Source organism: Astyanax mexicanus, chromosome 18 (assembly GCF_023375975.1).
Source record: "Astyanax mexicanus isolate ESR-SI-001 chromosome 18, AstMex3_surface, whole genome shotgun sequence".
NCBI classification, from domain to species: Eukaryota; Metazoa; Chordata; class Actinopteri; order Characiformes; family Acestrorhamphidae; genus Astyanax; species Astyanax mexicanus.
Window position 1 is genome coordinate 38,722,639 of NC_064425.1, and position 21,705 is coordinate 38,744,343.

General features: G+C 35.4%; 1 protein-coding gene across 2 annotated transcripts in view; it reads left to right on the plus strand.

The window, feature by feature from the left end:
- Window positions 1–206: 206 nt before the first annotated feature.
- ptbp2b (polypyrimidine tract binding protein 2b) overlaps window positions 207–21,705 on the plus strand; it is a 28,481-nt gene continuing 6,982 nt past the window's right edge. The window contains exons 1-10 of one of the 2 annotated variants that reach the window (XM_007238860.4): window positions 207–336; window positions 996–1,026; window positions 3,000–3,060; window positions 5,838–6,010; window positions 6,214–6,357; window positions 7,327–7,488; window positions 9,006–9,116; window positions 10,330–10,528; window positions 17,590–17,649; window positions 20,061–20,176. In XM_007238860.4, coding sequence (XP_007238922.1) covers window positions 329–336; window positions 996–1,026; window positions 3,000–3,060; window positions 5,838–6,010; window positions 6,214–6,357; window positions 7,327–7,488; window positions 9,006–9,116; window positions 10,330–10,528; window positions 17,590–17,649; window positions 20,061–20,176 — 1,065 coding nt within the window. In that variant the 5' untranslated portion in view covers window positions 207–328. The remainder of the gene's footprint in view (window positions 337–995; window positions 1,027–2,999; window positions 3,061–5,837; window positions 6,011–6,213; window positions 6,358–7,326; window positions 7,489–9,005; window positions 9,117–10,329; window positions 10,529–17,589; window positions 17,650–20,060; window positions 20,177–21,705) is intronic. The other variant, XM_007238861.4, reaches the window with a different exon arrangement.

Genomic DNA, 21,705 nt, shown 5'->3' on the forward strand with positions numbered 1-21,705 from the left:
GCTAAAAATCTTAATTTTAAATAATTAACTACTTCTACGATTTTGGGAAAATTGCATACAATCGGAACTAATCGGACACAAATTGAAACTAATCGGACTCCGTCGGAACATTTCGCTGTATTTTTAGCGTGGATCGTCTGAAATCGTCACACATCGGCCAGACTCGGAACGACTCGGCTATCTCCGTTAAACCCCCTCACCCCCAGCATCACCGGCTCCATTTTGCTGCTGCGGTTAGTTGTTTAGCTGCGTGTCGTTGGTGTGTGGATCCGTTATTCGAGCAAAAAATCTGTTTAAAACCGCGGAAAAGGGTGAATTTCCCCCGGCAATGGACGGGTAAGTGGGGAAAATTGCATACATACAGAGAACCGTGGGGTTTGGGCCGCTGTGTTTCATTTAAAATGACTTTTTTAGGCAACTTTAATTTCTTTGTCTGCAGCTGAGGGGCCGCGACCGCTAGCATAGCATATCATAGTTTAGCTTAGCTTAGCATAGCATAGCTAAGAGTAGCTAACCTACTAACAAACAGAATTAATTAAAACATGTCAAATTAAAACGTTAGAATCTGTTAAATGGACGGAAACGCGTGTAGTAGTGGGTGACAGAGAGAGTGGGTTAGCTTGCTTCATGAGAAATTAAATATTTTAAGTGAAATGTGTGAGAAAATAGAGAGTTATTAGACTAGCGTTAGCTAGGTTAAGGCTAACTGATTTATGTGGGAAAGTAATGTTAATCTGCGCAGCATGGGGGTTATATGGGTTTTCTAGCGAATATACTAATAAAACAACAAAATGCAGACGTTTAGAAGAGAAAATAGACGTATAGAGACAGTAAACACGATAAGTTATATTGCAGCACTAGGACAATATTACAGCCTAACACCAGCACACTGAATGAACAAAGCCCCTTATTTTATGAACAGACTGTATTGTCATGCAATTTTGGTCATAAAATCTAATTTCTTGTGTTTTTTCCTCTTCGGTCTTTCTCTTCAGCATTGCTAGTGATGTTGCAGTTGGTGTAAAGGTAAGTTATGACTTTCAATATTGATTATTTTCTATTTTTAGCTTTTTATTTACTATCAACGCATTTAATACTACACCACTGATTACTGCCTACAACCTAGAGGTGGGCGATATGGCTCTAAAATAATATCACGATATTTCAGGGTATTTTTGCGATAATGATATACTTGGCGATATAGGAAAACTAAAATAATTAATTCTTTTCAGGAATATAGTATAATAGTATAACAGAATAATCTTAATGTGGCAAAATAAATAATATAGCATAAAATAAAATAATGCAGCAAATACTATTGCAGAATATTTAGTGCATGCATATAAACTGCAAACTAAAATAATTATACAATAAATACACCTAAAGCTTCACAGTAAATAATAGACTACTTTTAAGACCGAACAGCCCTTTTATCACAATATGGATTTTTAATATCATGATATTTCTGTGTCACAATATATTGTATGCAATATAATATTGCCCACCCCTATACAACATATATATATATATATATATATATATATATATATATATATATATATATATATATATATATGCAACATATATATATACTTATATACTGTAGCAGTCCAAAGTTTGGAAACACTTTCACATTTACTGTATTTCTTTATTTATTTCTTTATTTAATTTATTTTCTACATTGTAGATTGATATAAAAGAAACAAAAAATTAAGATACAATGATTAAGGGCCCTTTCTTACACCCTACGAACAGTCAGTCTATTTCACGTCTTCCACATGTGTCATTTAAATATCAGTGGTGCTCATGAGTATATCTATGCTGATGAACATGGTTGTCTCAAAATGAGGTGTGTTTAGGTAAATTTCTGGTGTATTGTTATCTTGGCAGTGAAAAAAAAACAGGTGCTACACTGACTGACTGAACCATGACAACAGGGTTTACATCAAGAATAAATAGAATACGATAGCAAAGGCATACTGCACAGTTGACTGCCCGCATAAAGAAATAGGGCCCTATGAATCGTTTACATTCAGCTTGTCCTTCAGTTTAGTAGATAGACAGTTACCATGTACAATGCAGCATCCATGGCAATGCGTTTTTTTTTTTTTTTTAAATAAATCCCTCAAATCAAATAAAATCTAATTTGCACGTGAAGTGTTAATCAGCGACCAGATCTGTCCTCAAATGTACTTGTATAAAACATATTCTGCTTTGTTTAGCCCCTTTTGTTTACTAAATAATTCCATGTGTCCTTTAATTTCTTCAATATTATACTTACAATATAGAAAATATATAAAAAGAAAGAAAACACATTGGATGACTGCTACCGTATAAAAAAATTCGCAGCACGTTAGTGTAAAGGTACTTAAAAGTTAAATGGCTTTGGGTCACAGAAATATACATTTGAAAATGTACTTATATTTAGACTTGAATTAAAAATTCAATTAAAATTCGTTTTTTAAGTGTATATATATATATATATATAAAATGTATGCATTAGTATGTATGTTTATTTGCCAATTCCTAATAGATTACTTGCATACAGAGGTTAGGTTAAAAAATATATATGTATAACAAAGGTGTAAAGTAAGGCAACTTAAAAAAAGGAGTTAAGTAAATTACTTAGTCGTTACTCAGCAATTAGCAATTACTTATAATTAATTGAATGAATTTGACTGATTGATTTACTGTTTTATTGCTAGTCTCAAACTAGGATGGAGATGCATCTTTACATATGGAAGCTGTGAGAGAGAATGTCAGTAGACATTTGCTTCTGTCGGAATCCTGAAGTCTTATGTGAAATATTTTACACTTTTTAAAGTAAAATATTGAAATATAAGTAGGTTATGTGTTTAGTATAAAAGCTGCTGTAAGGTTGAAAGGGCTGCTTACAATCAGTAAAATAATGTAATGAAAAATGTAAATATATATTGTTTAATGTATTATTGTGTGTTTTGATGTGAATTTTTTGTCTGCCCCTTTATCTTTCCTCTTAGAGAAGCTCAGATGACCTGTTGTCCGGCAGCCTCTATAACAGTCCTAACTCTTCTGTGACCGGTAAGAAAAAGGAGAAAGAAAGGCAGACTCGTTGTTTATTTGTTCTTATTTTGAGCAGCTAATATTAGACACTGTTAAACCTTTGTAACAGAATTAAAATGTTTTTATGCTCTGAGTCTAACGGCCTGAATAGTTGGTACAAGACAGTTGGTGTAAAGCTGTTTAAGCCTTTCCAATAAATAGCTAAACATAGTCCAAAACAAAACTTATTTTTACTAAAAAGGCAGGAGTATATATTATTTAAGCAATAAAAAATGCAGTATAACTAATGATCAAACCTTGTCTCGTTGGAAGCCCTCCAGTTTTAAATTGAAATGAATGCTTTTGAAGCAAATAGCTTTAATGAACTCTCTGTAATTAATTTTTACAGATGTTGCTACTCTGTTTGTAGCTGTTGTGTTTAGTTTGTAAGTGCTGGGATCGTTGCTAGGTTACCTGTATGTGGTGGAGTAATAATACATAGAGAGCCTGATAATGACACTCATAAAACCCCTCTCTGCTGGTTAGAGCTGGGTATCATTTTAAAATGTTAAATACAGATACCAGTACAGTACCTTGAATTTGGTACCAATACCCAAACAGTACTGTTTTTCGATATATATTTTTCCTAAATTGCTATCAAAAAATACAAAAAGTGTTAATTATTCTCGCACAATGCATTTGCACTGTCTGCTTGTGTGCGACCTTTCGGTCAGTGTCTTTTTGATATTGAATTTAAAATGCACAATACATTTTTTATACCCAGCCATATCACATTGCAGGTCGGAAACTAACTGCGGTATATTTACATTTATATTTTTTTATTTACAGAGGCACTTACAATAACTTACAAATAGTAAAGAAAATGGCTGATTCCTCCCAAAAGGGACTAATAGTAAATATGAACTGTATTTTTCAGACCCATGGTTACAACTCCTGTTTGTGGCCCTCTGCCCTGCACATTTGTTCAGATGTTTAGTTTATCCAGATTATATCCAGATTGATTTTTGTTGGTCTGGACAGCCAGAAACCACATTGATTTTTGCACATTAGAGCTAAACCACATTTGGAGGTGGTCTGAAATCCGATTATCATGCGATTTGTAGAGATGCGTCTCTGTGGGGACACTCAGATCAGATTTCAACATGTCTATTATGTTGTGACAAGCGATGACCTCATCAAATCCAGTGGGCCGACCTCGTTACCACAGCAACCCATGCAGATATGCTTGAGAGACCAGACCCACTAATCCCTGATCTGATCATTTGTAAATAAGAGTGCAGAGAGTCCAGTTGGCCTGTAGTCTCAACACAGACTGCACAGAACACACCTGGTCCAGCAAATCAGTTATTTGTGACACTTTACAAAAAGTTACAATATTAACCATTGCAAAGAATGTTGTAGATAATAATGAATTTAGGTATAATTTAAAAAAGTTTAACGATTAGTGAAGTCTTAACTAGTGTCAATTAATAATTAGCTGAAATATCGTCGTATTAGTTGTAAATACTGTAAATTTGTGAATACTGTAAATAAGTAACCCTTATTGTATAGTTTTACTTGGTTATTTAACAAGCCCTTTTTCAGTAGAAGGTGGTGTTTTATAGCACAAAACCACTATAAAATGTGCAGGGTGGGTGAACATAACATAGCCATAATGACTATAATTTTATATTAAAATGTTAATGATGATAAATACCTATAAGGAGTCGGAATGGTATATGTTTATACTTCTGTACATCCTATCACAATCAGATTCACTATCTGGATGGAGAGATTTATCTGGATAGGGGTTTAATTGAATGATGAGAAACCGGAATGAAAACAAACTGAAATGAAATTGGAGTATCAAGGCTATTTTTAAAATGTAAGAAGTAGAAATTGCAGATAATTGTGTGAAAATGTAAAGAGTAGAAGTAAAAAAAAAATTACTCCAGTAAAGTAGATAAACATTTCAGTGAGCAGTAGGGGTGGGCAATATTATATCGTATACAATATATCGTGACACAGAAATGTCATGATATTAAAAATCCATATCGTGATAATAGGGCTGTTCGGTCTTAAAAGTAGTCTATTATTTACTGTGAAGCTTTAGGTGTATTTATTGTATAATTGTTTTAGTTTGCAGTTTATATGCATGCACTAAATATTCTGCAATATTATTTGCTGCATTATATTATTTTATGCTATATTATTTATTTTGCCACATTATGATTATACTGTTAACCTATTATACTATATTCCTGAAATGAATTAATTATTTTCGTTTTCCTATATCGCCAAGTATATCGGTATCGCAAAAATACCCTGACATATCGTGATATTATTTTAGAGCACACCCCTAGTGGGCAGGTCTCTAAAACCTAGGTTAAAAAGGACTATTTTAAATACATAATTTAATGAATTATGGCTAATGTGACCAAGAAAAAGAATTTCAGAAATCAGGTTGACTGTAAGTTTGCTTCAGCTATACATTGTCTTAGAAGTAATTGTAATAAATTATATTATTGTCATATTAAGACCAATTTGTACTAGGGATATGATGATTTTATAATAGCATAATAATGTAATTACATCTTTTTAAAGAGCAATTATCTCTAATCAAATTAAACCAATGTTTTTACAGAATGTCAGCATACTAAGTCATGTTAATTGGCTCTCCATATCAAGAAAATAAAGAAAATCATGAGTGGCGTTCAATTTATTGTCAATAATGTAATTATCATGACAGGCCTTTCTTAATGTATAGTAATGACATACCTAAAGATTCTAATCTATATATGTGTGGAATTTTGCAGCGAATGGAAGTGACAGCAAAAAACTGAGGGTGGAGGACAGCATGGACAGCCCCCCTTCCAGAGTTATTCACATCCGCAAACTTCCAAACGAAGTTTCCGAGACAGAGGTCATCGCCCTGGGCCTGCCCTTTGGGAAAGTCACCAATATCCTGATGCTGAAAGGCAAGAATCAGGTATGTGAGAGAAATTAATTCTGAGTGTCTCTTGTAATGCTAATGTTCCACCCAGGGCACAGAGTTAAAAATATTCAGGGTGTAAAACAGTTTTTTGGGGTTTTTGCTTTTCTGAAACTTTTGGTTCTTTCTAAGTCTTTTGGTTCAGGCTAAGAGCAATAGTTTTTCTTAGCTTCCGTGTTTATCACTCCTGTGACCTGCAGGCGTTCCTGGAGCTCGGGACAGAAGAAGCAGCAGTGACGATGGTGAACTACTACACGGCAGTGACGCCTCAAGTGAGAAACGTCCCCGTTTTCATCCAGTACTCCAACCACAAAGAGCTGAAGACTGACAGTGCTCTCAATCAGGTAAGCAGCCGTAGCTCTGGTTGTTCGGTTGTGTGTGTTTCTCATTCAGTTTAGAGCAGGAGTCTGCAGGTATTTAATTTAAGTTTTATTTTAAATACAAGCAGATTCTTAATTTGCTTTACTGTGATTTAAAGTGATAACACTTTATAATATATGTATGTACATATTTTTAACTAATGATTTCCAAATATAAATAAAGCATTAGTTTATCAGAATTTGAATATCAACAAATGTTTAAACATGACACTTAGTTATCAGTTTGTATATTCATATTTAGTAATTTTATCAAATCATTTACTCATCAGAATTTGAACATTAATACATCACTAGTAATAATTCTTTTAAACCTGCAGTTAATTGCCGTTAATGTTACCAATGTGTTAAGTAGAATTCACATATGTTAGCAACTTATTTTCCTTCAAAATTAAAAAAATATATAGTTATTAATCTTCAGTTAATCATATATTAATGCAAGTTATTATGAAGTGTTACCTAATTGTTTGTAGTTGTTTTTACCATGTTAAGAGTGAGATTTAGGTAGTACTTGATTTTGTCATTTGAACAATAATGGCAGCATCATACTGTCAGTTTCTGTCAAGAAAGTTGTTTAAATAATGTACTGATTGGGCTGTAGTACTTAATTACAGTAGCTTTCAACAGTAGTTGATGTGGCTGAGCTCAAGTGTTATACTGTAATTTTCCTATTTCCTTTTTTTACAAACAATGCTCAGATTTATTATTAGCAGCTGAGTTTCATGATAATGTTGCGTTCAGTGTTCATATGTCAGACAGCTGGTGGATATTTGTGGCATTCAAAACGTGTTGATTAAACAGATTTAGAAACTATGAAAGAAAACAGAAGCTCGTTAAAACTAAAGGTTACACATTTATATACAGTAAAATGTACAGGAATACTGATCTAGAGAAAAGGTTATCTAAAAAGGATCTATTTGTTGTGTTTGTGTTCAGCGTGCCCAGGCTGTGCTGCAGGCGGTTTCTGCCGTCCAGGAAGGCGGCTCTCCGAGCTCGGACACGGCGGGAGACAGTATTTTATCACCTGCACCCAGCCCAGTCCTGCGCATCATCATCGACAACATGTTCTACCCGGTCACCCTGGACGTCCTGCAGCAGGTCACTGCTCTCTACTGTTCTGCATGATAAAAAGCTTAAATAATTAACTCTCTTAATCCTGAGGGACTTCAGATTTACTAACATACATTAATTGAGCCAGAGATGTTATTAATAAAGAGATCAGTAACTGGTAGGAATATGCCTGGGAGTTCTTACAATACTCAACCCAATTTCCATTCAACGATAAAGTCCTGCTCTTCGACAAAAATATCTAGTCAGCTTGCTAATTAAGCCATTTAACAGTGTTTATTATTGTCGTAAGCAAAGGGTTACCAATAACTGAGTAGCTGGACCAGGTGTGTTTTTAGGAAGCCTCCTCCGCCATGTGGAGATCTGTGCAAGCGCAGCAGCTAGAATAAGACAAGGAATCACGTTTTTTGTGCATAATAGAGCCAAGTGCTGCAAACTGTTAATAATGTTTAATCAGAGTTTTTTTATTGGGTAAATGTTACTGAAAATGTATTTAGAACTTCAGCTTGGATTAATTTGGTTCCTCCTCTTTCAAACATATTAACGACTGGTCATATGAGTGGATATAACTGTAGGGGAATAACTGACTTAACTATAATGATTTTGATTAAGCTCTTCAAACATACAACCATACCAACTAGGGGTGGGAATGAAATGGCATCTTATGATAAGACATTATCACAATACATTATCAGCAAGACAATTTATTTGATTAGGGCCACCATGTGATATAAATCAGTAACTTTAGTAAGTCAAATAGAGTGCCTATGTTTTAGTAAATATATCGATATTTGACACCACATATTGATAAAGCATCACAAACTATCTGATCTCTAATATTGTAATATTGATATTTTGTCCCAACCCTATTATTAACAATCCATTTTCATTATTGAATTGGTGTACAATATATGAACATGATCTCTAAAGGCCAAATGCCAGTGAACAATCTCTGTCTGGATTCATTTTGAACTTGCGTTTTAAGTCATTTAAGCTTTTTTAGATCTGTAATATTTTATTTACATTGCCCGAGGATCCTTAATAAGAAAATATTAATTGGCCTTTGTTATTTTAATGTAAATGCATAAAATGTTATTGTGTTACTTGGCTATTATCATTTTCTTTATTACATAAAATGTTACTTAATGACAATAATATCGTATAGCACAGTTGTTTTTGTATCTTCAAAAGAGAAAAAAAAAAACACATTATTGTTACAGATCCATAAATTAAAATATAATGCTATATAAAGTGTTAAGGATGAGACTACCCATTATTTATCTTTTTTTTTTTTTTTTTAACCTGTCATTATTTTTAGTTTTCCATGTTTTTCCTCAATTTTATGCCATTTATGTTGTAGTAAATACATTTGTCAAGACATTTTATGAATTTTCCCTGACGGTGACATCATATTGCCAATACATTTTTTTAACTGTTATATTAATCAGGTCATACCACTTAATTTTAGTAGCTTTAAATGGTAGTTCTTTACCTCTTTGTTTTATTGAGATTTCAGATTGTTAATCCATGTTTTTCTCCCTTTTCAGATCTTCTCCAAATTTGGCACTGTTATGAAGATTATCACATTCACTAAAAACAATCAGTTCCAGGCGCTGCTGCAGTTCAGTGATCCGGTAAACGCCCAGCAGGCCAAACTGGTGAGTGGGGCAGACCTCTGGAGTCTGTTGAAATGATTATCTCTGCACTGAATCATGGAGAGTTACTTACTGCTGCGGTTCAGAGATATTAGATTATGCACCTCTTAATTGATTTAAAGTGACGCAGTGAGAGAATGAACACCCCTTTTTAGATACTATTAGGGAACTTCTGTGATCAGCTGATGTATTTGCTGTTAATTATTAACTAGTTGAACTGTCTAATCACTGTTTTAACATGTATATACTCGTTTTACTTTATCATAAGAGGTATTTAACAGGTACTGAGTTATAATTATAAGTGTGTCTTATTCCCCAATGGTTCTGTTCTGTTAATTAAAACGTATTTACAGTTTATGTTTTTTTTTTTTCTGAATGGCGATATACAATATATATCTTGATCTCTTTTTCGTTCCGTAAGTTAATAACAAAAAGACACTTCTGAGATAAAGCTTCATGTTCCAAATTTTATACAGGCACTTTATTCATTCAATGCCATATCCTGTATATTAGAGTAGCCCAGTAGTTCTGGCATCATTTTATATCAACAGAAAGGCAATTCTAATTAATTATAAACAGATTCTTCAAATGTAAAAAGTGCAGTTTAAGTTTTAATTTGAATCTTTACTTTAATTTTCTATAAATCTGGGCAGAAATGGTGTCGGGTATATTGTCATTATATCAATAAAACAAATTTAATAAATCAATAAAATCTCTATATATCGCCTAGCCCTACTTGTTGCTTTGGATTGTTTTGAAAGACCTATTTAAAATGCATAAAACCGTGTAATAAATAGGTTACGCTTTAGTAAAATTGGCTTCAGATTACAATTTGATATATTACTGAAGGTTTCTCTGTATGCAATTTATAGAATATAAACAGAAGCACTTTCCCACTTTGTTTAACCAAAGTTAAAGGAACTGCACCACTAATATTTATTCATTTATTTATTTTTATTGTATAATATGTAATATGAATTGTTCAAGGTGGACTTGTTAACTCTGCAATGGAATTGAATTTGAAGATTCCTGTACAATTATCAATCTGCCAATCACTGTATTGGATATATGAGCAGTTTAGATCTCTACAGTCAGTGTAAATTAAAGTGGTCTGTTGATACCCTTTTTTAATAGTTGGTTTTCAGTGTTAGCTTACAATTGTGGTATAATTTGTTAAACATGTTGTGTTTTTTTCTCACTCTCTCACTTTCTCAAGTCTTTGGATGGACAGAACATCTATAATTCCTGCTGCACGCTGCGCATTGACTTCTCCAAGCTGGTCAACCTGAACGTTAAATACAACAACGACAAGAGTCGAGACTACACTCGGCCGGAGCTGCCTGCAGGGGACGGACAGCCTCCTGTAGATCCCTCGATGGCAGCTGCTCTCAGCAAAGACTCCACCTCCCTGCTCGGTAAAGATTACACTCTCACTGAGTTTTAAAGTGTTTTGACCTTTGATTTTACAGCACTTTGTTTTATTTGTGATTATGTAGCTTATTTAGTGCATAATGCATTAATCCAGATTCATTCAGAACTGTTTACACTATAGAGCAGAAATGGATAAAACTACAATGTAATAAATTAGGGGTAGGCGGTTCCAGTCCTGGAGTGCTGAATTTTTTGACATGGTTTTCTGACTTTCCTGCTCAAACAGACCCATTAAAGCAGAAAAAAAAATCAAATTTTGAACAATGAAACATACACTAGTCATAAAAAGCATTCAGAAAACCAAAGAAAAGTATGAAACTTAATGGGAAGAAATGACAGATGAAACAGTGAAACATTTGGAGTGTGTGGAGGTACTGTGGTCAGCTCTACATATCCAAAAGAGGCCTGTTGTCATGGTGTGTGGTGCAATTTTGCTGATGGTAGGTAGGGCTGGGGCGGTATTGATTTTTTATAACCGCGGTAAAAAACTAACGCATCACCGCGATATTGCGGTTAACCGCGAGACCCCAACCACCCCCCCCCCCCCCAAAAAAAAAAAAAAAAAACACCGCAAACTTATTGGTAACAAATCTTTATCTTTATTCTTCAAACCATACAGCCTACATACAACCTCTACATAAACCATAAATACAGCATAACAAGTGAACATATGCTGTCTGTATAATTCGTCATTGTACAGCTAACCTGTCTTTTTCCGTGCAGACTTTTTGAAGGAGGAGCTTGTCCGCCTCCCCCTTCTCCATCCATAGATCTATTTTAGGGCTGGCCCGAATAGCGGTTTTGAGCTCAGGATATTCGGCAGTAATTGGTAGCGAATATTCTAATATTCGTTTAAAAAAAAAGACGAATTAATCCACAGCAAAATTTTCCACTGACCCCCGGCCCCGAAAAAAATATATTTCTCACCCCTTTCCTCGGGCCGTTCGGGCTCAAGGCTCAAGAAGTCTGTGATAGGCGTCTGTTTTTTTTTTTATTCACACTCTTCTTATTTCTCATTAAATATCTACTAGATACAGATTATATCTGTACAGTATCATTTATTTCACTTCCCTCCTGAATATTTGGAGTGCATTATGTCTCCTTATGTTGTGTAGTTATGTAGTTTTCACCCCAGAATTTCTGCTGCCTCACACCAGGCTTCGGCTGCATCGCAGGGCAGGAGCGCAGCTGCGTTACGGCTATTTCGTTTGAATTGTGCAGTGCAGAGTATTACAGATTTTGTATTTTTGCACTTGGGCTATTAGCTCAATATTAAATATTTCGTTTGTTTACAAATTATTTTATATTCTTAAACCATGTTAAATTATATTCGATTGGAGGAAATTAATTCAGACATCATTTCTTTTTTGTCCCGTTACCGTTCCGCAAAAAAAATCCTTCTTTTAATCCCGCATCAGCCCGCCACATACACAGTTTTGCCGCACCTGCCCCGCGGTCCTAAATAAATGTAATAAATTACATTTAGTGCTTAAAATAAAAAAAAATATTTATTAAAACCGCGCTGAATAGTGCGGTCACGTTTCTTACCACATTACAAAAAAAAAAAAATCGGTGTGTGTGTGCGCGTGTCGGTCCATTCTCCGCTCCTTTTTTGTGCTTAGGGTTTTTTTTGTTGCGTGCATGAGAATCACTGCGTGATTATTACAATTTTCTTAACTATTTATTAATGTGCTCCCACATCCTCTGGATTGATTAAACTCCTGTTCCCGCCAATAACAATTCAGTTCTGTCTGTGCCGCAAGATATCCTGACGGGACCCGCGTCATATAATATGTTGATTAAAATGTCGGTGACGTTAAGAAATCGGCTCGCAAGAGACAACCGACCAAAAAAAAGACATTAGTTCCATTTTAAAATAATAGAAACCTGTCCTTTATGTTTGACAATTTTTGTTTCACTTTACGTGTCCTTACTCATCTGAAGTTTATTTATCTGAACTGAGTTTCATATGGTTATATTTGTAGCGGTTCTGAACTCAGTTCCGCGTGATGTGAAAGAGACAAGGCGCAGCGCATTTTACCTCAGACTTGGTCAGATAACAACATTTCAGTAAAGATGGTGGTTATAGTTTTATATCATTGCTTTGCTGTTTGAACTACACTTCAACCAACCTTACTATTTTTACCAAGACTGAGGCGCAATGCCGCGCGTTCTCCGCGGTGCTCACGCAGAACAGCCAGCAGCCAGACAATGAATTAATATATTTTACTTTCTCAAAATGTGACCACGGAACACCTTACATGGCTCTATGGTTTACCTTGAGGTGGGTGAATTAGTTTGATGTGTTGGCGAGAGGTGCAGACACCACTTTCCGGCAAATCTTGCAGATGATTCTCTTCTGTTCTGAGTCTTTTTCTTCCTTTTTTCTCAACTTACTGAGCCTGCCCTGTAGCTTCCATTTCCGAGCCAATATTAGTGCTGCTAATCTTCACTCTCTTCAGCAGCCTCAATGGAGACGAAGTGAGCAGGAGACTCCAGAGCTGTTCTGACCTCAATGAGTACCACGCACCGCGTTTTGCTTAACCCATTCGCTGCCGCGCCAGTGCAGCGGCAGCACAGATAAATGACAAAAATTTTATATTCGATATTATGAATTTTGAGATCGTTTGACACCAATATCTATCGCGATCAAAATATATTTGATATATTGCACAGCCCTATAGTGTAGGACTTACACTTGACATATTAATACTGAATTCACCACAGTTGTGCTTATATGGAGCATTTTACTACCGCTCAAAATGCAGTCAATCAGATTTGACAGCCATAAAAAAATGCGGTAATGACGGTAATGAGCTCATCACCGCGGTGACGTCCCATAACCGCGGTATTGCGGTAATAAAATTATCGTCACAGCCCTAATGGTAGGTCACCTCTGGGCCCAATCCCATTTCTCTTTTATAGCTCTACTCCTTGTTTTCGAGTGTAACTTGGAACAATGTTATAAGGGGAAGGGCTGAAATCCTCTACCTAAGAATTGGCAAAACCCTTTAATGACCCAGTTACAGACATAAAATTAGCTTTTATTCATTTTTATTTAATTTTTTAGTTCCACCTTAAATGCTGCAGCCTCTGCCATCTATTGCAACATTTAAGCAATCACACTTTTTGCACACATGCTTTGGATCGCTATTCTAGCAGAACAAAGCTCATCCACACACTGCTGCTGTCTCAGGAGCGTGCCTGTAAGAGACAGTTAGATACTATGCAATGGCCAACCACATCGCCAGATCTATTTTAAACTGAAATAGATCTGGCGATGTGGTTGGCCATTGCATAGTTTCAAGTGATGAAAATCCCATCTGTTTTGTCAGTCTGAAAAAAAAAGACATTCAAATATGAAGGTCTTTATAGCTTGTAATTCACAGTTGAAGTAAATCAGGTTTGCTTGAGCAGGAAAAGCATAAAACTCCAGGATTAGAATTGCATATATCTCCATTATATTATTTTATTCATTTTAAAACAGGTAAGGAATTTTATGTTAAGCCAGAATATATTATTATTATTATTATTATTATTATTATTATTATTATTATATTATAATCAGCTATAATCATAAACATCAGATGTAACATTCCAAAACAATGCATTTGAATCACCATCTTCAGACTAATGCATTTTACACCACTAATGTGTATCAGTGAGCAGTGATACACATTTCCTGATTCTGTCTCTCTGTGTATTCTTCTTTTACATTTCATATGCATCTGTAGGTAAGGGCTTTTAGGGGGTAGGAGAAGATAATACAAGAAAACTTCAGTTTAGTTGTGGACTTGGTACATATCGTTCTTCAAGAGATTCTCAAAGCATAGAATAAAGAGCTCAGCTAAGAAATAATCACTTGTAGCTCGTACGTTTAAAATAAATATATATTGTTTTTTGAGTATTTTCAGTAATATAATTAATTAATGAAATTAGGGATGCACCGATTCATGACTGGTACCAATGATGATTTCTATATTCCAAGTCCATACAAATAATTTTAATGTGTTTTAAAAAATAATCACTGAACAAGGAAAAAGTTTAAGGTAAAAGAAAGCGTTGTCAAGGCGGGGAGCGATTGTTGTTAAGGCGGCCACCTTGCCTTAGATACTGCTGTGGGAAACCTGTACCATTAACATACTTATAGACATAGCTATCTAGTTTCAAATTAAAATAAAATCTACTTAGTAAATGATGGTCTTAATGTTTGTGAAGCATGATTGCTTCTACCTCTGCAAATCTTCAGTCAATTTACAAAAATTTCACTCAGAAAATTTCAGAAGTTTCTCACCATTTACCTTTTTAAAGAGATATTTAGAGAATTTTGCCAGTATTAGAACTGTACTGGTACACAAAAGTCATGGCTTAGCTTTTTATCTTTTTTTCCTACACTGTAAATTAATACTGAAGTCATCCACACTGAAGGAAAATAATACAAATCTGGTTTAACACTTGTTGTTTTCTGAATAATCCCATATGTTTTTCCTTTTTATGAAGAACCACTGATTTTAAGGTGTGTTAAATTTTTTGACTGGTATTGTACATTTATTACTACCCTAGCCAGTATATAATATTATTATTTTTAATATATTAATACATATTTACATATTATTAATACATATTAATACATAATTTTTAATACATATTTTTAAAATATGTTTTTGAATTTTCTGATTTGTGTATGCTATACTAATAATAGCATGGATATCACATTGTTTTATTAGCACAGTCAATCACTTTCTTTACCTGGGGTATGTTTGCTATTTATATTTTCACTTAGAGAAGATCATAACTGATGTGTGCTGCTCAGCCATATTTTCCTTATTGAAGGGATTGAGGCTTCATCTAAGGCTTATGAGGGGGTTGGTAAACAAACAGGCTTGATTTGCCCGACTCTGCCTAATATAAGTTTGCCATACAATGGAATGAAGTTGGCAGCAGGTCCTCGAGTCCTGCTTTGCCAATAACCAGAGAAAGTTGAGAATCTCAGTGAAGAAATGAATTAGATTTTTACGGGCCCTCTCCACCACAGTGCACTAAAACAGGATTACACAAAAATGTGGAGTGCCCAACAGCAAGAGTGAAAAATCAGCCTGAAAGAAACAAAATGCTCAGTTAAGCTGTGTTTACACAACAGAACACAATGTAGGCTTTGCCAGAGGAAATGAAAAATGCATAAGAACAGGATACTTATTTCAGCTGTGCAGATTTGTTCCAGCTGGGCCCTGTTGAGTATGTTAAAACCTAAACAGTACATTCAGAAATGTGAAGGTCTTACCAGTGATTATTCTTAGGCATGAAATATTTTATCAATTAAAAAAAAACAAAACACATTTGTTAGGCTTAAATAGAACAAAACAAAAAAAAGTACAGTTATGTACATTTCATTTTACTTTCTGACTATGCTATACTTCTGTTATACATACACTATACACAGATCAAGCATAACATTTAAAAGCTTTTTTTCAGCACGCTTAAAGCATAAAGCAGCAGTTTGAGATACAGCTAGTATTATTTGGGTCGGTCATTTAATTTCAGCACTGCAGTGATTAGCATGGTGGTGGTTTATGAGGTGCTAGTGTGTGTTGTGCTGGTACAGTGAGTAGATCAGATACAGCAGTGCTGCTGGAGTTTTTAAACACTTGTTCTTCACTCAGTCCTCCACTCTATTAGACATTCTTAATTACTGCTGCTCCACCTTGTAGATTAAGTAGATAAAGTCAGAGACAGAATCTCTGAATCTGTTGCTGCATTTTGTATTGGTCATCCTCTAGCCCAGGGGTGTCCAAACTACGGCCCGTGGGCCATTTGCGGCCCGTTTCCTTTTTTGGAGCGGCCCGCGAGGTATAAAAGAGTCTAAAAGCGGAGAGAGTGCGCATTTCTAGCGCAGAAAAACGGACCAAAGAGTCTAAAAGCGGAGAGAGTGCGCATTTCTAGCGCAGAAAAACGGGGCAAAGAGTCTAAAAGTGGAGAGAGTGCGCATTTCTAGCGCAGAAAAACAGGCCAAAGAGTCTAAAAGCTGCCGTAATTAAGGAGTTTAATATTAAGAGACATCATGAAATTAAACATCAATTTGAAAAATCTTAGTTTACACAACACTGTCAAAGATAAAGATAGTAAGTCAAGTAAAATGGTGTGTAAATGAAATAATCAGGAAAAAGTATTATTTAAAGTGGTATATTTCATTATTTGTTTGATTACAGAGTCTGTGGCCCGTGACTTCAAATATATTTCTCCTTCTGGCCCCCAACAAAAAAAAGTTTGGACACCCCTGATCTAGTCCTTCATCAATGTTCAGAGAATGCTGTTGTGTTGGCTATTCTTAGTCCAGCAGTGAATGGAGGTGTTTAAAAACTCCAGCAGCACTGCTGTATCTGATTCACTCGTACCACTAGGACAACAGAATAAATGACTCACCGCCCACATAAAAGCTGCTCTGTGTCTCTCTCTCTCTCTCCAGTGGGTTCTGAACATTGAAGAACAGAGTGAAAGGAGTATAATAATAAAGTATACAGATTGTAATTACAATAATTGATCAGTGGAGCTGAAAACATAAATAATGTTTGTAGAAACAAGACGTTGGTCATATTGTTGAGCTTGATCAGTTAACTAGTCCATGTAGAGAAGTATTTCCAGTAGGATAGGACTCTCTGGAGCAGTGTTATAAAGACCTCAGCATGAGATCCTCCACTAGTTGGGGTGGTGATCATTAATCCATTAATCCGTCTGACCTGGCCAATGATCTTGTGACTAATTGAAATCATATCCTCAGAGAGGTGATTCAAAAGTCAACTTGGTTACTAGGTTATCAGCTAGGTTAATTGACCATAAAGAAACTGCACAAGATGAAGTAATTAACCAATGCTGATAGTGAGAATTATTGACGTTATGTGGAATATATTAACTAATGTTAATTTCTTAAATCCTTAAACATGTCTCGGTGCATCCCTAAATAAGCTACAGCGTTTTAGACTTCAATAGAGTCCAGGGCCCTCCGATCCTGTCTGATCGCGTACGACTTTTACTCTACACGTTCTCCTAGGTTCTCCATCCGGAATGGTAACTTCCTACTCTAGTGCTGGAGCATATCCATCTTCTCTAGGTACCTATGCTTCTGTTACCTACTGTTTCTCTCTCTCTCTCTCTCTTTCTTCCTCTTTCTTCTTTCATTCATTATTTTCTTAACCCTGTTGTGTTCTTTCCTTCTCTCGGAGGAAAGAGACTCTTATGCTACTGCTGTCAGAATTGGCGGGGCTTTCCCTGCTGAAACAGCTCCATCCATTTGTCTTGACTCGTTGGATCCTCATTGTTGCTCTTTTCTGCAGAGCACTAATCAGAAGGCACAGCAATAAGCCCTACCATTCTGCATTGTGGCCTGGATGTGAGGGATTGACCCGTGTTTGTAATTAGACACTGCCTTTCACACAGACTGGACGATCAATCTGTCCCGTAAAGCTCGGCCCTGATAAAGCAGTGCGGCTGCTGGACAGTATCAGAGTGGTTCATTTGGTTAGGGCCTGATTATGGGAAAGATGATCCAAAAAAAATGTCTTTGTAGACACTTTGTATTTTTTTCTAATATCAGAAAATAAACTCTAACTGCAAAAGTTTTTTTTTTTCACAGTAAAATTGTGAAAAAAAAAAATGTTTTAGCATAAAAGGCAAAGTATTGCAGTATTTTCAGCAGATTCAGTCGTAGTTATTCGGCCTGAAATCAATTATGAAAATATGATGTCTACACCAGAGCCAGCACTGACCTCAGGGGCAGTGTCCCAAACTACACACTTCTTCACTAAATAGTGTCTTTAAAACAGTGCATCAACAATAGAATGCTTTCAGGCATTGGCTGTGTCTAAAAACACCAAAAGTCTTCTTTCCTACTGATCTTTATTGACACCATCTCCATCCAAATACCAGAAGAAGCAGTTTAAAATTCCTCTCAAAGCAGCTTCCAGCAGAGGATACATCAGAGTATCCTACCCAGGAAGTCTTTTATGGATTTAGGGGTGGTATCACTGTGGACACGCCCACTGAGCACACATGCTAAAAAAATATATAATTTGTCAAATTAATTTATTTAATTTATTAATTGTTTGTGTTAATTCATTTTTTTATTCAAAGGTGTAATTCACAGTGTAGAAATAATACACATTAATACAATTCAAAACTTATGTGACTTTATAACATATTAATCACTTCTTTTGAACAAATATGAAAAGAGAGATACAATTAAAAAAAAAAAAATAACACACAAGGATTCCATTTTTATCCAGTTTGCATAACATTTCAGAAATAAAGGATTTTTTTTATTTTTTTGCAACAAGTAGGTGTTAAAACAAATGATGACTAGTTGCAGCAGCTGTGATTGGCTCAGTTCATCAATACTAAACTAGCCAATTAGAGGGGCTGAGCTGTATACCGCTCCTTCTATCTATTCCTTCATCTTCTTCTGGGGTAAGAGAGAAGGTGTAGCAGAAGTTTCTGTATGAGGCCATTGACTTTGTTCAGACGGCAGTTCAAACAGAAGCACAAGTGCTGTGTGTCCCAGTCATCCAATTTTAAGTCATGCAGGGTCTGAAAGGGTTAATTGAGCAAGTAAAAAAATCCCTTTAAAAATAAGTGAAAAATTAGTCCTCAGATGTCATAGTGGTTTATTTGGCTTATTTTTTTTTATTCATACTGATAAATATGGGATCTGTCATTTTTAATCAGCCTTCCTCCCTATTGGTCAGGCTCTAATATATTTATTTATTTAATCTCCATCCTGAACACCAGTCTGTGTGAAACCAAGCCAGCAGTGATGTGTGTTACGCTCTGTATGAAGTGTTTATTGGATGTAGTTTGACTGAAGATCGCTGTGTGTGAGTGTGTGCGTGAGTGTGTGAGCAGCGCTGGGTGGCAGCATGGCCGCAGCTGGACTGAAGGCTGAGAGGAGTGACGAGGCTGCAGGTTTAGAAGAGTGTTAGACAGTTTGATTGACACTGAGCTCTTTATCTCTTTTTGTCCCTCTTTGTCCCCCATCTTTCTCTATCTTTCTCTTTCTCTATTTTTCTTTCTCTCTTTCTTGCTCTCGCTCTATTTGTCTTAATTCTCCTTAATCTTTCTTGCTTTCTTTACCATTTTATTCTCTTTCGCTCTCTCTCTTGATCTCTCTTTTGTCAATGTCTCCCTTCCGTTCTTTCCTATATTTTTTTTCTATTTTCTCTGTCTCTTTCTCTCACCTCTCAATATCTTTATTATTTACTCTTCAACATCTTTTTTGTTTAATATTTGTATCTTTTTTTTTTCCTTTCCTGCTCTTCCTCAACTTTTTTTTTCATTTCACTGTTTCACACTTTTGTCTTTGTCACTTTTATTTTATCTCTATTATTTTTAATTTAATGACTATTTCTATTCTTTCTCTCTTTGCTTCTTACTTTAATTTTTTTTATTTGATGTCTTTCTTTTCATTTATTCTCTCTGTCCCCCCCTGTCTCTCTATCTCCCTCTCTCCCCCTCTCTCTCTCTCTGTAGGTGCGATTAGTCCTCTCAGTGCTGCGGCTGCAGCAGCGGCGGCAGCTGGCAGGGTGGCGCTGTCAGGACACTCCGGCGGTGGCGGGGTGTTACTGGCCAGCAATCTGAACGATGAGGTCAGTGCAACGCATATACACACACACACACACACACACACACACACACCTCTACCTGCTCTCTCTGTTCTCAGTCTTCTTTACTGTGTTCAGTCAGTTCTACAGCAGAACCCCTCTCTGTGCGTCTGTCTGCTCACTATCTGCCCAGGCTCATTTTCCTTTGGTCTTAGTTTTTAAGAGGACCTCCTACCATTTTCAACATCAGATTCATAATTTATAACCTCATGCTAATGTTATCCCAACGTTAAAACAATGTGTTTGAAAGTTGTTGATTGGCTGGATCAGCTGCAGCACGTTGGAGCTAAACTGCTGAAGCGTCAGGTGGTGGTGGTTGACCAACACTTTCCTCATTTAAATAAGGGTCATTTTTAAAACAAGAAAAGGTTTATTCATGTTTCAATACAGAGTTTGGGCTTCAGATTGTTTTTATTGATAGTTTAATAATAAACAGCAATGATTACAGTATCGTTCAGCCCTAATTGCGACTAGAAATCTCTAGTCTGTAATAAACATCAAGGAGCATAAGGGGTTAAAAATAAATGTAAGTTTTAGGAGACGCACAGTTTCTCTAAATGGTCATCTCTCTCAACTTTAAGATAAAAAAATATATAAATAAATATTACTACTACTATTTAAAGGTTGCTGAATATGACTTTAAAGGTAAGGGTGAGTAATATAGCCCTAAACAAAATAACATGATATATCAGGGTATCTTTAATTTAAATTTCAAATAATTTTAAGAATTTACTATTGCAACCAAATAAATATAAACGTTTTATGTAGTGTATATATGTGTAATTTCACATTCAGTAGAAGCAATGAAAACTATAAATGTTTGTATTTCATAAACAGTATCCTAACAATTTTGTACAAAACAATAATAGTTTAACAAAATAATAAGTGTACCACAAAAATAAAGTTCAGCATATTTAGCGCATGCATAAAATACTGCAAACTATTATTGTTTTTTTTTTAATGTTGTCAAACATTTTTGCGGTTTTGTTGTGTACGATTCGGCACACCCTTATTCACAGGACGTACAATATCAAAGTAAATCAAAACCATTCAATGCTACAACCTTTTCATATCTACTAGATTTCTGCTACAACATATGCACAATATTTACAGAATTTATCTATAATTTATCTGTTCTCTCGCAGACAAGCCCTGTAACAAAGTGGGTTAACTGTACTTTTTTACTGTAAGTAGTTTTTTTTTTTTTATGTAACACATTATCAGATCTCAATATCCTTCAAATCACCCATCACTCTTCTTTATTTTTTTACATTAGTTCAGCGTTAGTGTGATGTTTCTGAATAGAGTCTGATGTTGGAAGATAGTAGAGCGTCACCTCAGTGTTTATTCAGCAGTGCTGCTGTTCTGCGTCCTCATTAACTGCATTTGTCTAAAGTGTAACTGCTCACAGACAAATTGGCTACTCTAAAACACACTGTAGAACAGATACAGATGGGCACGGACAGAAGGAGGCTGTGCAGTGAATTAGTGTTCGTCACGTGATGAACAGTGAG